The sequence below is a fragment of the Emys orbicularis genome, chromosome 11 (genome assembly GCF_028017835.1).
Source record: "Emys orbicularis isolate rEmyOrb1 chromosome 11, rEmyOrb1.hap1, whole genome shotgun sequence".
In the NCBI taxonomy this organism is placed as follows: Eukaryota; Metazoa; Chordata; order Testudines; family Emydidae; genus Emys; species Emys orbicularis.
Window position 1 is genome coordinate 505,719 of NC_088693.1, and position 17,226 is coordinate 522,944.

The following is a 17,226-nucleotide window of genomic DNA, read 5'->3' on the forward strand; positions in this document are numbered from 1 at the left end:
TCCTCTCCAGCCAGCGGTTAACAGAGCGCTCTGTGGTGAGGGGACTGGGCTGAGGTCTTGCTTCTGTACAGGGAGGTGATGGGAGCCTGCTGCCCTTTGTAAGATAAGCAGAGGGTGGTCTGGCCACGCAGTGGATGGGGGACCAGTGAGAAAGGACCAGGTGGTGCTTTCGGTGACTCAGTAGATTGTGCTGGTTAGGTCCTATGACGGTGTCCCCGGAATAGATAAGAACATAAGAACATAAGAAAGGCCGTACTGGGTCAGACCAAAGGTCCATCTAGCCCAGTATCTGTCTACCGACAGTGGCCAATGCCAGGTGCCCCAGAGGGAGTGAACCTAACAGGCAATGATCAAGTGATCTCTCTCCTGCCATCCATCTCCATCCTCTGACGAACAGAGGCTAGGGACACCATTCTTACCTATCCTGGCTAATAGCCATTTATGGACTTAGCCACCATGAATTTATCCAGTCCCCTTTTAAACATTGTTATAGTCCTAGCCTTCACAACCTCCTCAGGTAAGGAGTTCCACAAGTTGACTGTGCGCTGCGTGAAGAAGAACTTCCTTTTATTTGTTTTAAACCTGTTGCCTATTAATTTCATTTGGTGACCCCTAGTTCTTGTATTATGGGAATAAGTAAATAACTTTTCCTTATCCACTTTCTCAACATCACTCATGATTTTATATACCTCTATCATGTCCCCCCTTAGTCTTCTCTTTTCCAAACTGAAGAGTCCTAGCCTCTTTAATCTTTCCTCATATGGGACCCTCTCTAAACCCTTAATCATTTTAGTTGCTCTTTTCTGAACCTTTTCTAGTGCTAGAATATCTTTTTTGAGGTGAGGAGACCACATCTGTACACAGTATTCGAGATGTGGGCGAACCATGGATTTATATAAGGGCAATAATATATTCTCAGTCTTATTCTCTATCCCCTTTTTAATGATTCCTAACATCCTGTTTGGACAGAGTTGGCAACGGGGCCATTTAAGGATCTGGGGCAAAATCTGTCAAGGACAGTACTTGGTCCTGCTGTGAAGGCAATGGATTCAATGATCTTTCAAGGTCCGTTCTAGTTCTATTTTATTTATTTGGTAACCCTCAGTGGGGTCAGAGGGTAATGGCCTGTAGAATGTGGTGTTAGAGAGTTGTCTAGCAGCCTCTCGTTCATATTCCAACCTATTCATGATGGTGACAGCACCTCCTTTGTCAGCCTTTTAAACCAGTAGGAGAACACTTCAATCCCCCTGGTCACTCAATAACAGACCTAAAAGTGGCAATTCTTCAACAAAAAAACTTCAAAAACAGACTCCAATGTGAAACTGCAGAACTGGAATTAATTTGCAAACTGGACACCATCACATTAGGCCTGAATAAAGACTGGGGGTGGTTGGGTCATTACAAAACCTAAACCTAATTTCCCCAATACTAATTTCCCCCCTACTGTTACTCACACCTTCTTGTCAACTGTTTGAAATGGGCCACTTTCATTACCACTACAAAAGTTATTTTTCCTCCCTGGGTATCCTACTGTTAATTGAATTGTCTCGTTAGACTGACCTCTCACTTGGTAAGTCAACTCCCATCTTCGGTTCTAAAACACAAAGCACAGGCTGATCACTAGTGGGTGTCCCAGCCAAATTCCACAGGGAGCAGGAGGAGCAGCTCCTTGCACTCCTATGGGTAACGTGTAGGGGAAAAGCTGCGTGGGTAGGGGGCAGGGAGGCTTGACCCTCAGTGACACATGCTGGGGGTCTCATGCTGCCCGGACTAAAACATCCTTGGAATGACTAAATATTCTAGATGACAATTTCCTAGCTCAAAACGTGCTGTATCCACCACGGGGGAATTCCATGTTAGACCTTGTTGTGATAGAGACACTGATCACAGAATTAAAAATTGGTGACATTTTAGGTAGAAGTGATCATGACTTGATTGCACTTGTTATGTGTGTCACGGAGTCCCCGGGCGATGCTCTGGAACTGCTCCCCACAAAGCCAGTCAGGACTTTGGGGAGCCTCCTCTCCCTCGGAGCAGACTGTCTTCAGGGCAAGAAGCTCACACGGCTTCACCTCCTGGGTCTCTCCTGGGAGCATTCAGCATATGTCCCTCCGTGCGCTTCCCACAGCGAGTCCGCCCAGGCGGGGTCCTGGGGAAGCCAGAGGGTCCTGCACCCCCACTTTGCAGTCAGACGTGACTCTCAGCCAGCCAGTAAAACAGAGGTTTATTAGATGACAGGAACATGGTCTAAAACAGAGCTTGTAGGTACAGAGAACCAGACCCCTCAGCCGGGTCCATTCTGGGGTCCCGCGAGCCCGACACCCCCGTCTGCCCTCACTCCCCGTCCCCAGCCAGCTCCAAACTGAAACCCCCTCCAGCCCCTCCTCCTCTGCTTTGTTCCTTTCCCGGGCCAGGAGGTCACCTGACCTCTTTGTTCTCCCACACCTTTAGCATCCCCTTGCAGGGGGGAAGGGCCTGGCCATTAGTTGCTAGGCGACAGAGGGTCGGCCAGAAACTGAGGCACCCACACAGCATTCAGAGGAAACATTAAGAACAGTTCCACTTCGTCACAATGTGCAAACAGAATAAAGTCCAAACCAGTCACATATCTACTTGGTGCTTTAAAAGGGCCCATTACAGAAAGCTGAAAACAAATGGGAGCCAAATCAACTGGGAGATTTAAACAGAAAAATGTAAATAATCATTGGGAATTGTTTAAGAAAGTGGCCTCTCTAGGTCCCTTCCAGCCCTATGTTTCTGTGATTCTCTGATTTTACTAGATGCCCAAAAAGCCACAATCCAGAAAGTTGGCTACAGTGGTTAAAAAAACAACCTGGCTTAGAGGGGAAGTGAAAGTAGCTATAAAAATTATATATATAAGCTAAGATTGCATCGGAAGAAGTGAGGTTTTTACCCACAAAAGCTTATGCCCAAATAAATCTGTTAGTCTTTAAGGTGCCACCGGACTCCTTGTTGTTTTTATATATAAGCTAGGATTTTCAGAACATTGATAAGGGAAGCAACAAGATAAAAGGAAAAATCTATGGCCAGCAGAATTAAGGACAATAAGAAGGAGGTTTTTTAAAGTATATTAGGAACAAAAGGAAGCCTAACAATGCTATTGCTCCATTATTAGATAGAAGTGATAGAATAGTCAGTAATAATGCAGATGAGGCAGAAGTGTTCAATAAATATTTCTGTTCTGTATTTGGGAAAATAACCGATGATGTAGTCATATCATATGATAATGACACTCTTTCTATTGCACTAGTATCTCAGGAGGATGTGAAACAGCAACTACTAAAGCCAGACATTTTAAAATCAGCAGGTCCAGATAATTTTCATTCAAGAGTTTTAAAAGAGCTGGCTGAGGAGCTCGCTGGACCTCTAATGTTGATTTTCAATAACTGTTGGAACACTGGGAATTTCCAAAGGACTTGCAGAAAGCTAACGTTGTGCCATTATTGTAAAAGGGTCAGTGGGATGACCCAGGTAATTATAGACCTGTCAGCCTGACTTTGATCCTGGACAACATAATAGAATGGCTGGTATGGGGCACAGATTCTAAGGCCAGAAGGGACCACTGTGATCCTGTAGTCTGATCTCCTGTATAGCATAGGCCATAAGACTGCCCTGAAGTAATTCCGGTTTGAACTAGAGCAGAGCTTTTAGAAAACATTCAATCTTGATTTAAACATTTCCAGTGATGGAGAATCCACCAGAGCTCTTGGTAAGTTGTTCCAATAATTAATTATCCTGAAGTGTGGTTGATAAAGGTAATAGTGTTGATGTAATATACTTAGACTTCTGTATGGCACTTGACTTGGTACTGCACAAGATTTTGAATAAGAAACTAGAACAATATAAATTCAACATGGCCTATATTCAGTGGATTAAAGACTGGCTCACCGTTAAGTCTCAAACAGTAACTGTAAACGAGGAATCATCACTGAGCATGTGTGTTTCTAGTGGGGCCCTGCAGGGACTGGTTCTTGGCCCTACACAATTTAACTTTTATCAGTGACCTGGAAGAAAACAAAATTATAAAATTTGCAGATGACACAAAAAATTGGGGGCAGGTACATCATAGAGTCCTAGAACTGGAAGGGACCTCGAGAGGTCGTCTAGTCCAGTGCCCTGCACTCGTGGCAGGACTAAGTATTATCTACACCAGACCTGACAGATGTTTGTCTAACCTGCTCTTAAAAATCTCCAATGATGGAGATTCCACAACCTCTCTAGGCAATTTATTCCAGAGCTTAACCACCCTGACAGGTAGGAAGTTTTTTCCTAATGTCCAACCTAAACCTCCCTTGCTGCAATTTAAGCCCATTGCTTCTTGTCCTATCCTCAGAGATTAAGAAAAACAATTTTTCTTCCTCCTCCTTGTAACAACCTTTTACATACTTGAAAACTGTTATCATGTGCCCTCACAGTCTCTCTTTTCCAGACTAAACAAACCCAATTTTTTCCATCTTCCCTCATAGGTCATGTTTTCTAGACTTTTAATCATTTTTGTTGCTCTCCCTGGACTCTCTCCAATTTGTCCACATCCTTCCTGAAAGGTGGCGCCCAGAACTGGACACAATACTCCAGTTGAGGCCTAACCAAAGCGGAGTAGAGTGGAAGAATTACTTCTTGTGTCTTGCTTACAACATTCCTACTAATACAGCCCAGAATGACGTTCACTTTTTTTTCAACAGCATTACACTGTTGACTCATATTGAGTTTGTGATCCACTATGACCCCCTCATCCCTTTCTGCAGTACTCCTTCCTAGGCAGTCATTGCCCATTTTGTATGTGTGTAACTGATTGTTCCTTCCTAAATACAGTACTTTGCATTTGTCCTTATTGAATTGCCTCCTATTGACTTCAGACCATTTCTCCAGTTTGTCCAGATCATTTTGAATTTTAATCCTATCCTCCAAAGCACTTGCAACCCCGCCCAGCTTGGTATCATCCGCAAACTTTATAAGTGTGCTCTGTATGCCATTATGTAAATCATTGATGAAGGTATTGAACAGAACCGGACCCAGAACTGATCCCTGCGGGACCCCACTCATTATATCCTTCCAGCATGACTTCCAGCATTATGTCCTTCCAGCATGTCCTTCCACTGATAACTAGTCTCTGGAAATGGTTTTCCAACCACTTTTGTGCCCACCTTATAGTAGCTCCATCTAGGTTGCATTTCCCTAGTTTATTTATGAGAAGGTCATGCGAGACAGTATCAAAAGCTTTACTAAAGTCAAGATATACCACGTCTACTACTTCCACCCTATCCACAAGGCTTGTTACCCTGTTAGAGAAAGCTATCAGGTTGGTTTGACATGATTTGTTCTTGACAAATCCATGCTGACTGTTACTTATCACCTTATTATCTTCTAGACGTTTGCAAATTGATTGCTTAATGATTTGCTCCATTATCTTTCCGGGTACAGAAGTTAAGCTGACTGGTCTGTAATTCCCCGGGTTGTCCTTATTTCCCTTTTTATAGATGGGCACTAATTTGCCCTTTTCCAGTCTTCTGGAATCTCTCCTGTCTTCCATGACTTCTCAAAGGTCATCGCTAATGGCTCAGATATCTCCTCAGTCAGCTCCTTGAGTTTTCTAGGATGCATTTAATCTAATTTGTCCAAGTAATTTTTAACTTGTTCTTTCCCTATTTTAGCCTCTTCTGATCCTACCTCATTTTCACTGGCATTCACTACGTTAGACGTCCAATCACCACCAACCTTCTTGGTGAAAATGGAAACAAAGAAGTCATTAAGCATCTCTGCCATTTCCACTTTTCCTGTTATTGTCTTTCCTCCCTCATTGAGTAACGGGCCTACCCCGTCCTTGGTCTTCCTCTTGCTTCTATTGTATTTGTAGAATGTTTTCTTGTTACCCTTTATGTCTCTAGCTAGTTTGATCTTGTTTTGTGCCTTGGCCTTTCTAATTTTGTCCCTACATACTTGTGTTATTTGTTTATATTCATCCTTTGTAATTTGACCTAGTTTCCACTTTTTGTAGGACTCTTTTTTGATTTTTAGATCGCTGAAGATCTCCTGGTTAAGCCAGGGTGGTCTCTTCATAGAATCATAGAATCATAGAATATCAGGGTTGGAAGGGACCTCAGGAGGTCATCTAGTCCAACCCCCTGCTCAAAGCAGGACCAATTCCCAACTAAATCATCCCAGCCAGGGCTTTGTCAAGCTGGGCCTTAAAAACCTCCAAGGAAGGAGATTCCACCACCTCCCTAGGTAACGCATTCCAGTGCTTCACCACCCTCCTAGTGAAATAGTGTTTCCTAATATCCAACCTAGACCTCCCCCACTGCAACTTGAGACCATTGCTCCTTGTTCTGTCATCTGCCACCACTGAGAACAGCCGAGTTCCATCCTCTTTGGAACCCCGCCTCAGGTAGTTGAAAGCAGCTATCAAATCCCCCCTCATTCTTCTCTTCTGCAGACTAAACAAGCCCAGTTCCCTCAGCCTCTCCTCGTAAGTCATGTGCTCCAGCCCCCTAATCATTTTTGTTGCCCTCCGCTGGACTCTTTCCAATATTTCCACATCCTTCTTGTAGTGTGGGGCCCAAAACTGGACACAGTACTCCAGATGAGGCCTCACCAATGTCGAATAAAGGGGAACAATCACGTTCCTCGATCTGCTGGCAATGCCCCTACTTATACAGCCCAAAATGCCGTTAGCCTTCTTGGCAACAAGAGCACACTGTTGACTCATATCTAGCTTCTTGTCCACTGTGACCCCTAGGTCCTTTTCTGCAGAACTGCTACCTAGCCATTCGGTCCCTAGTCTGTAGCAGTGAATGGGATTCTTCCATCCTAAGTGCAGGACTCTGCACTTGTCCTTGTTGAACCTCATCAGGTTTTTTCTGGCCCAATCCTCTAATTTGTCTAGGTCCCTCTGTATCTGATCCCTACCCTCCAGCGTATCTACCACGCCTCCCAGTTTAGTGTCATCTGCAAACTTGCTGAGAGTGCAGTCCACACCATCCTCCAGATCATTAATAAAGATATTAAACAAAACCGGCCCCAGGACCGACCCTTGGGGCACTCCACTTGAAACCGGCTGCCAACTAGACATGGAGCCATTGATCATTACCCGTTGAGCCCGACGATCTAGCCAGCTTTCTATCCACCTTACTGTCCATTCATCCAGCCCATACTTCTTTAACTTGCTGGCAAGAATACTGTGGGAGACCGTATCAAAAGCTTTGCTAAAGTCAAGGAATAACACATCCACTGCTTTCCCCTCATCCACAGAGCCAGTTATCTCATCATAGAAGGCAATTAGGTTGGTCAGGCACGACTTCCCCTTGGTGAATCCATGCTGACTGTTCCTGATCACTTTCCTCTCCTCTAAGTGTTTCATAATTGATTCCTTGAGGACCTGCTCCATGATTTTTCCAGGGACTGAGGTGAGGCTGACTGGCCTGTAGTTCCCCGGATCCTCCTTCTTCCCTTTTTTAAAGATGGGCACTACATTAGCCTTTTTCCAGTCATCCGGGACCTCCCCCGATCGCCATGAGTTTTCAAAGATGATGGCCAATGGCTCTGCAATCACATCCACCAACTCCTTTAGCACCCTCGGATGCAGTGCATCCGGCCCCATGGACTTGTGCACGTCCAGTTTTTCTAAATAGTCCCGAACCACTTCTTTCTCCACAGAGGGCTGGTCACCTCCTCCCCATACTGTGCTGCCCAGTCCAGCAGTCTGGGAGCTGACCTTGTTTGTGAAGACAGAGGCAAAAAAAGCATTGAGTACATTAGCTTTTTCCACATCCTCGGTCACTAGGTTGCCTCCCTCATTCAGTAAGGGGCCCACACTTTCCTTGACTTTCTTCTTGTTGCTAACATACCTGAAGAAACCCTTCTTGTTACTCCTAACATCTCTTGTTAGCTGCAACTCCAGGTGCGATTTGGCCTTCCTGATTTCACTCTTGCATGCCTGAGCGATATTTTTATACTCCTCCCTGGTCATTTGTCCAATCTTCCACTTCTTGTAAGCTTCTTTTTTGCGTTTAAGGTCAGCAAGGATTTCACTGTTAAGCCAAGCTGGTCGCCTGCCATATTTACTATTCTTTCTACACATCGGGATGGTTTGTTCCTGCAACCGCAATAAGGATTCTTTAAAATACAGCCATACTTCCCATACTTCCTATCTTTCCTATGCAGTGGGCTAGTTTGCTCTTGTGCCCTTAATAATGTCTCTTTGAAAAACTGCCAACTGTCTTCTATTGTTTTTCCCCATAGACTTGCTTCCCATGGGATCTTACCTACCAACTTACTGAGTTTGTTAAAGTCTGCCGTCTTGAAATCCATTGTCTTTATTTTGCTGTTTGCCCTCCTATCATTCCATAGAATCATGAATTCTATCATTTCATGATCACTTTCACCCAAGGTGCCTTCCACTTTCGAATAATGCAGAGGATATGTCACTGATGGAGAGCGATCTGGATCGCTTGGTACACTGGGCTCATGCAAACAACGTATAAATGTGTTGGGCATACGTACAATGGCAGGACTCTACCCTGGGAAGCAGGGACTCTGAGAAGAACTGGGGGGTCTTGATGGGTAATCACCTGAACATGAACTCCCAGTGCGACGCGGTGGTCAAAAGGGCTAATGCGATCCTGGGATGCATAAACGAGAATCTCAAGTAAGAGCAGAGAGGTTATTTTATCTCTGTATTTGGCACTGGTGCAGCCGGTGCTGTAACCCTGCCCCCAGTTCTGATGTTCACAGTTCAAGGAGGATGTTGATAAATGGGAGAGAGTTCAGAGAAAAGCCACAAGAATGAATAAAGGGTTGGAAAATCATCCTTGTAGTCACAGACTCAAGGAGCTCAGTTTACTTAGCTTAACAAGGAGAAGGTCACGGGATGACATGATCAGTCTGTAAGTACCTACGTGGGGAACAGAAGTTTGATACTGGGCACTTCAGTCTAACAGACAAAGGCACAGCATGATCCAGTGGCTGGAAGTTGAAGTTAGAAAAATTGAGATGAGAAATAAGGTGCAAGTTTTTAGCCGTGAGGGTAATTAACTATTGGAACCATTTACCACAAGCTGTGGTGGATTCTCCATCACTGGCAAGTTTTAAATCAAGGTTGGATGTTTTTCTAACAGATGTGCCCTGGTTTAACCAGGAATTAATTCAGGGGAGACCGATGGCCTGTGTGACATGGGGGCAGAGCAGATGATCACAGTGGCTCCTTCTGCCTTATAACCTATCAATTGCATAAAGGATTCAACTTCATTTCCAGTCCCAAACTCTGGGGTCCGGTGGTGGGCTGCTGCAAGGACTCGACAGAATTTGTAGATCAATTACATACATCTCTTCTGAGCCCATCCTGTCTCCCTGCCCAGAGCCGCTCGTGAGGATTGTCAGCTCTAACGAGGACGCCGCGCACACCTACCTGGCCTCGGAGCGCGTGGTGCTGGCGTGCGAGCTGTCCCATGCCAATGGCCCGGTGCAGTGGTACAAGGACGGGGTGGAGGTGGAGGAGGGCGAGCACCTGCTCCTAGAGTGCGAGGGGCCCCATCACAGGCTCGTCATCCCCTCGGCCCGGCCGCAGGACACGGGGGAGTTTGTGTGCGACGCGGGCGGCGACTCTGTCTTCTACAACATCACAGTGACAGGTCAGTCACACCCCTGGCCCCCGGCGGGTGGGTCATCAGCGCTCCCCCGTTACCCCAGCTGGCAGGTCAGTGACACCCCTGGCCTCCCGGCGGGTGGGTCAGCAGCGCTCCCCCGTTACCCCAGCTGGCAGGTCGGTGACACCCCTGGTCCCTGGCGGGTGGGTCATCAGCGCTCCCCCGTTACCCCAGCTGGCAGGTCAGTCACACCCCTGGCCCCCGGCGGGTGGGTCAGCAGAGCTCCCCCGTTACCCCAGCTGGCAGGTCAGTGACACCCCTGGCCTCCCGGCGGGTGGGTCAGCAGCGCTCCCCCGTTACCCCAGCTGGCAGGTCAGTGACAGCCCTGGTCCCCCAGTGGGTGGGTCATCAGCGCCCCCCCGTTACCCCAGCTGGCAGGTCGGTGACACCCCTGGCCCCCGGCGGGTGGGTCAGCAGGGCTCCCCCGTTACCCCAGCTGGCAGGTCAGTGACACCCCTGATTCCCCGGCGGGTGGGTCAGCAGAGCCCCCCCGTTACCCCAGCTGGCAGGTCAGTGACACCCCCTGGCCCCCGGCGGGTGGGTCAGCAGGGCTCCCCCGTTACCCCAGCTGGCAGGTCAGTGACACCCCTGATTCCCCGGCGGGTGGGTCAGCAGCGCTCCCCCGTTACCCCAGCTGGCAGGTCAGTGACACCCCTGGTCCCAGGCGGGTGGGTCAGCAGGGCTCCCCCGTTACCCCAGCTGGCAGGTCGGTGACACCCCTGGTCCCAGGCGGGTGGGTCAGCAGAGTTCCCCCGTTACCCCAGCTGGCAGGTCAGTGACACCCCTGATTCCCCGGTGGGTGGGTCAGCAGGGCTCCCCTGATGATTTCTTTCTGGCTGTATTTAGTGGGCCAAAGCTTTGGGTCTCGTAAGGAAGATGGTGGTCATTGGGGTCAGCACTGACTGCAAAGGGACAGAGTCCCCCGTACGGAGCCCCCACCCCGCTCCCTCCAGCACAGCGCCCGCTCATGCTGCACAGGGGCACTGGGGCCAGCGCTGACTGCCAGGGGAGAGCCCCCCCCACATGGAGTCCCTGACCCCTCCCTGCAGCACAGCGCCCTATAGTGCCATGCTGGGGCCAGCGCTGACTGCCAGGGGAGAGCGCCCCCTACTGACATCCTGCCCCACTCCCTGCATCACAGGCCCCTAGCGTTGCACTGGGGCATTGGGGCCAGCGCTGACTGCCAGGGGAGAGCGCCCCCTGCTGAACCCCCGCCCCCTCCCTGCAGCCCATGGGTTGTCCCTTGCAGCCTCCCCTCCGTGAACTGCTCTAGCCCGGCTCTAGCGTGTGGGGTTGGCGAGGTCGGTCCGCAGGAAGGCCTGAGAGTACAGGGCGTGTCCTGTTGGTCCTGGGTGGGATGGTGCTGCCTTGTGGGAAGAGGGTCAGGTGTGACACAGCCATGGGGAGCGACACCCTCTCGGATGTCCTGGAGGGGCTGGGCTCTCATCTCTCCTCCCTGTGTTGGGGAATAGGCGGGTGGCTGTCTGTGAGTGACCCAGCCTGCAGCCTCTCTTCTGAGCCCAGCTTGTCTCCCCGCCCAGAGCCGCCCGTGAGGATCGTCAGCTCTAACGAGGACGCCGCCCACACCTACCTGGCCTCGGAGCGCGTGGTGCTGGCGTGCGAGCTGTCCCGTGCCGACGGCCCGGTGCAGTGGTACAAGGATGGGGTGGAGGTGGAGGAGGGTGAGCACCTGCTCCTGGAGTGCGAGGGGCCCCATCGCAGGCTCGTCATCCCCTCGGCCCGGCCGCAGGACACGGGGGAGTTTGTGTGCGACGCGGGTGGTGACTCCGTCTTCTACAACATCTCGGTGACAGGTCGGTGTCGGCTCCTCCCAGCCCTGGCTGCCCCCACTGAGCCGTCCCCCCCTTTCCATCACTGCTCCCGCCCCCCCCCTCATAGTGCCAGCAGCCCCCGTCATGGCCCAGGCCCCCCTCGGCTCGGTGTGGTACAAACACAGGTCACAGGCAGTGCCTCCCAAAGGGGCTCACAGGTCGAGTAGGAGCCAGGAGATGGATGGACGGACGGGGAGCACATGGAAGCATGGGCAGCATGATGGGCAGTGGCCGTTGCTCACCAGACGCCTAGCCATCGGCATGTTGTTCGCAGGCATCCCGGCAAAGGAGAGTCTGGAGAGGGTGGATAATGAGGTCGCCTTGCGGCTGTTTCTGGGAGCACTGCCCAGGCGGGAGGGGCAGCCGGGGAGGAAGCACAAAGGGGCTTGTTTGCAAATGTAACTGGTGGGCAGTGGAGGCACCATGTGCCGATCGGAGGGAAGAGTTGACAGCCAGTGAGAGGGAGGTGGGGACAGGCCAAGAAGCGCCTTGGAAGTGAGACAAGCAGCTTCCGTTTGGTGTGATGGAGAAGGAGGAGCCAGCGGAGAGAATCAAAGCGGGGGGATATGGCCCCAGTGACAGGCCAGGAAAATGACCGTGGCAGCAGCAGGTGAGTGGGGCAGGACGCAGTCGTCAGGGCCGGAGAGCAGGCTGTTGCAGTGACAGCGAGACGAGAGGATGAAGCCTGGACACGAGGGTTAGCTGTGTGGGTGGGTAGGAGAGGCCATATTCTAGAGCCGCTATCCAGGCAGAATCAGCCGGATTTGGACACGGGTTTCTCTCGAGGGCCTCACGTCCCGGCTAAGGTGAAGCTGATGCCAAGCTACGGGCCTGGATGCCTCCCACAGAGATTGAGAAGTAAGGCAGCAGGAGGGCTTGGGGCATGAAGAACCCATTGTAGCTATGTTGGATTCGAGCTGAGGGCTAGCCATCCCCTGGGAGAGGTCAGATCCCACGCCGAGATCTTAGTTTGGAAGGAAGTACTCGGCTGGGGAGTGGGAGGTGGGGCTGTGAGCTGTCAGCACAGGAGGGGGGGGGGAGCGGAATTTGTGTTTGCAGATGAACCCAGGGACCCGGTGGGGGGACCAAGGCCAGAGCCCTGTGGAACTCCCCCAAGAAGCTGGAGGGGGTGTGACACTTTCGGGGTTACCCAAGGTGACTCGCTACTGCTCACAGCACGAGGGAGCCCACTGGGGGAAACTTGCCCCAAACGACCGCTGCTGGCTACACGAGCGCCCCCCTCCGGGCTCCGTGAGCCCCGCTCTTCCCTCCACAGGCCAGCCATTCGCACCCCCCAGCCCTTGGCCCCCTGAGTGAGGCCTTGGGCAGCGCAGAGAGAACCTGTCACTAAATCTCTGGAGATTGTTACCCCCTGAGCTTGGCACAGGTCCTTCCAGCCTGTCTGTGCTCCCCACTGCGCACCCCTCCCCCCAGTGCCCAGGCCTCCACTCCTGGCCCCCAGAATGCACAGATTCACTGCCTCTGTGCAAGCAGGGCCCCCGTTCACTAGCTCCCCTCTGTCCTCAGCACCCAGGACTTGGCCGGGGCTGCAGTAAAACCAAACAGGGGTTTTGACAAAGCTGCAGAGAGATTCAGACAGAAGCCAAGAGACGGGCTGGAAACACCCGGCTACAGACCAAATTAAAACACAACCCGCCATAGGCACCGACTCCATGGGTGCTCCGGGGCTGGAGCACCCACAGGGAAAAAATGGTGGGTGCTGAGCACCCACCGGCAGCCCTCCTATCAGCACCTCTCCCCAGCACCTCCCGGTGGGCCCTGCTGATCAGCATCTCCCCCTCCCTCCCCGCACCTCCCGCCCACCGCGATCAGCTGGAGGCTCTGGGGGGGAAGGGGGAGGAGCGAGGACAAGGCGTGCTCGAGGGAGGCGGTGGAACAGGGCAGGAAGAGGTGGGGTGGGGGCAGGAAGAGGTGGGGTAGGGCTTGGGTCAGAGCCAGGGGATCCAGCACCCCCCGGAGCCTGTACTACCTGTTAGAAAGTTGGAATTGTAAAAGGTTCAGAAAAGGGCAACAAAAATGATTAGGGGTGTGGAACGGCTGCCGTATGAGGAGAGATTAATAAGACTGGGACTTTTCAGCTTGGAAAAGAGATGACTAAGGGGGGGATATGATAGAGGTCTATAAAATCATGACTGTGATGTGGAGAAAGTAAATAAGGAAGTGTTATTTGTGCCTTCTCATAACACAAGAACTAGGGGTCACCCAATGAAATTAATAGGCAGCAGATTTAAAACAAAAAAAAGGAAGTATTTCTTCACACACTGCACAGTCAACCTGTGGAACTCCTTGCCAGAGGATGTTGTGAAAGCCAAGATTATAACAGAGTTCAAAAAAGAACTAGATAAGTTCCTGGAGGATAGGTCCATCCATCCTATTAGCCAGGACGGGCAGGGATGGTGTCCCTAGCCTCAGTTTGCCAGAAGCTGGGAATGGGCGACAGGGGATGGATCACTTGATGATTCCCTGTTCTGTTCATTCCCTCCGGGGCACCTGGTACTGGCCACTGTTGGAAGACAGGATACTGGGCTAGATGGATCTTTGGTCTGACCCAGTGTGGCCATTTTTATGTCCTTAAGCTCCTTTCCTGTCTGAGAAGGTGTTTCTCACCCACTGGCTCATCTGGCCAGTGCTGGGCCAGTCCAGAGAGCTGGGGTCCACATTTTTCATGAGACACTCCCACTGGCAGAGCATACTTTCTCCTGATGGCCCCCTGTTCCAGGTCTTTTTCTTGGGCTCTTTAGTGCTGTGTGATGGCCCAAGACCACACCTTGTCTGGCCTGTAAACTCTTGGCTGGGCTTGGGGGAAAGGTGTCAATTGTTCTCACTCCGAGCTCTGAGAACCTCCCCGCCCCAGGGACTGTCTGGCCTCCAGCAACTTTGGAACACATTGTCTGCAGTACATAACTCTGGGAATACTTTCCATCCATCCAGCCCGCAATAGCCGTGGCTGCCAGCAAGGTCTTAGCCCATCTGGGCATGTCCCTGGGCACAGACTCAGAACTGTGCAACCCCTGGCTGTTGCCTGGCTCTGGAGGCTCCTCCAAAGGAGCGGTTGGAGGGGGAGGAGGAGACCCAGAGAGGCCAGAATCAGGGAAGCCAAGAGGAGGAGCATGGCCGGCTGTGTGAAGGTGGCTGACAGGTCTGGGAGGATGAGGATGGAGGGCTGGTCCTGAGCCTGGGTTAGAAGGGGTCACTAGAGACTTGGGCCAGAGCAGTTTCTGTGGCGTGCCGGGCGTGGGAGCTGGGCTGGAGGGTCTAGGACGGAGCAGGAGGAGAGGAACTCCAGTGTGTGCAGGGAGCTTGGGGAGGAAGGGAGACGGGGCGATAGTCGGAGAGGCAAGTGGGGCAGGGGGGTGTTTAAGATGGGAGCGATTGGCACTTTGTGTTGTGAGGGGAAGAGCCAGAGGAGAGTGAGAAGCGGAGGGAGGAGGGGGGTTCAGGGAGACCAGGAGATGGGATTGGATGGGGTCCTGGGCACAAGTGGAGGGGTTAGAGGAGGAGAGCAGAGACTCTGTATGACTGGGGAGGAGGAGGGAGAGTTGTGGAGGGGCAGGCGAGCTGAGGGGAGGGGGAAGGGCAGGTCACATTTCGCCAGCTTTCTCTTGGTAGAAATTGGCAAGATCCTCTGGTCACATGGCGAATGCTTCCCTCCAGGCTCCCCCAGGTCACTGCCCCCTCCTGCTCTGCAGCCTCCCAGACACCCTGCAACCCCTGCTAGACACAGACGCTGGGCGGATCCTCACCTATCTCCTCACTAGGGTGAATAGGGACAGTCCCAATTTTGGGTTTTTTTTCTTATATAGGCTCCTATTACCCCCGCCCCCTGTCCCAATTTTTCACATTTGCTGTCTGGTCCCCCTACTCCTCACTCTTCAGCCCCCTCCCTCCAGGCCTCCCTGCCCGGCTCTGCCCCCTCCCTCCTGGCCGGCCCACATGCCCCTTCCCCAGTTCCCTGCTTTCTGCCCCCCACTCCAGCCAGTCTGTCAAACCACCACCTCCTCTCCTCGGTTCACCATGTGACTGCTCCGCCCTCGGCGGCTTGTCCCCTCCAGCCTGGGAGTGCGGCCTGCGGGCTGTTAGTGTGTGTAGCAATGTCACCCCACCCACAGTGCTCCTACGGCCTGAGGCTGTGAGCTCCGTGGGGCTGGGACCGCGGCCTGCTCTGCCTCTGAGGGTGCTGCCGCACTCATGGTGATAAAGAACCTGGTCTCTCAGCCCCGCAGGTGCGCATCGCCCCGGTGCCCGAGGCCCAGCGCCGCCGGGAGCTCCTGGCAGGGCTGCCCCTGCTCCTGGAGTGCGAGGTCTCCACGCCCGACGCCCCTGTGCGCTGGCTCAAGGACGGGGAGGCTGTGCCCTCGGACGACGTCGTCGCCCTGCAGGCAGAGGGCTGCGCCAGGAGGCTGTTTATCCGCTCTGCCCGCCCCTCAGACTCCGGGACGTACACGTGTGACACGGGCGAGGATGCGCTGAGCTTCACGGTGACCGTGACCGGTGAGCTGGGGGCTGGGCGATGGTCCCCTCCCTGGGAGCAGGGTTAACGCCCACAGGCAGCGCTGGGGGGGCTGTGCCTTACACTCAGGTAGGAAGCCGGGGTCTCTGCCCTGAGGTGCTGCCTGGCCAGACATTCTGTGGGGCTGATCCTGTATCCAGCACTGCCTTTGCCTTCGACCCCAGTGAAGCGTCTGGGCTCGACGGTGCATTGCCAGAGCTGGCACTTGTCAGACCCAGCAGGGCCTGGGCTCTGACTCCTGGTCCCTGTGCGGCCAGCGGGGGACCAGCCTGCTGCCCAGCCAGCCACTGCGGACACAGCCCAGCTTTAAAGGTAAATGAAGATCCTCAGAGTCCTGAGCCCTGGCTCTCCCTGCCACGGGGGTGACTGCAGGGAGCTGGGCCCTAGGGAGAGAAACAGCAGCTCCCCCCGACACGGAGAATGCAAGCGACTCTGCGGCTCCATCTAACGCAGAATGAGCCACATCCCCACCTGATGAGGGATGGCCAGTCTAGGCTCCGCATCTCCCCCAGACAGCTGCCCCCGGGGTCACTTCCTCACCCTCTTCCTGGGCACCCTGCCTTGGAGAATAGGCGGGCGGCTGGCTGGGAGTGACCCAGCCTGCAGCCTCTCTGCTGAGCCCATCCTGTCTCCCTGCCCAGAGCCGCCCGTGAGGATCGTCAGCTCTAACGAGGACGCCGCGCACACCTACCTGGCCTCGGAACGCGTGGTGCTGGCTTGCGAGCTGTCCTGTGCTGACGGCCCGGTGCAGTGGTACAAGGACGGGGTGGAGGTGGAGGAGGGCGAGCACCTGCTCCTGGAGTGCGAGGGGCCCCATCACAGGCTCGTCATCCCCTCGGCCCGGCCCCAGGACACGGGGGAGTTTGTGTGCGACGCGGGCAGCGACTCCGTCTTCTACAACATCACAGTGACAGGTCGGTGATGTCCCCTGGCCTCCCGGCGGGTGGGTCATCAGCGCTCCCCCCGTTACCCCAGCTGTCAGGTCGGTGTCAGCCCTGGTCCCCAGTGGGTGGGTCAGCAGCGCTCCCCCGTTACCCCAGCTGGCAGGTCAGTGACACCCCTGGTCCCCTGGGGGGAGATGACAGGTGGGCCGGGCTCTCACCAGCACCCAGCCCCTGGCCCTCAGGGGAGAGCCCGGCCCCCCTGTCAGCGCCCAGCCCCTGGCCAGAGGGGAGAGCCCGGCCCCCCTGTCAGCGCCCAG

The 17,226-nt window shown here is 53.1% G+C and overlaps 1 protein-coding gene across 1 annotated transcript in view; it reads left to right on the forward strand.

Moving 5' to 3' along the window:
• The window catches only part of OBSL1 (obscurin like cytoskeletal adaptor 1), a 60,663-nt gene that overhangs the window by 17,850 nt on the left and 25,587 nt on the right, over positions 1-17,226 (forward strand). The window contains exons 10-14 of the mRNA XM_065413654.1: positions 9,375-9,647; positions 11,204-11,476; positions 11,562-11,809; positions 15,739-16,006; positions 16,667-16,939. Of these exons, the coding sequence (XP_065269726.1) occupies positions 9,375-9,647; positions 11,204-11,476; positions 11,562-11,809; positions 15,739-16,006; positions 16,667-16,939 (1,335 nt within the window). The remainder of the gene's footprint in view (positions 1-9,374; positions 9,648-11,203; positions 11,477-11,561; positions 11,810-15,738; positions 16,007-16,666; positions 16,940-17,226) is intronic.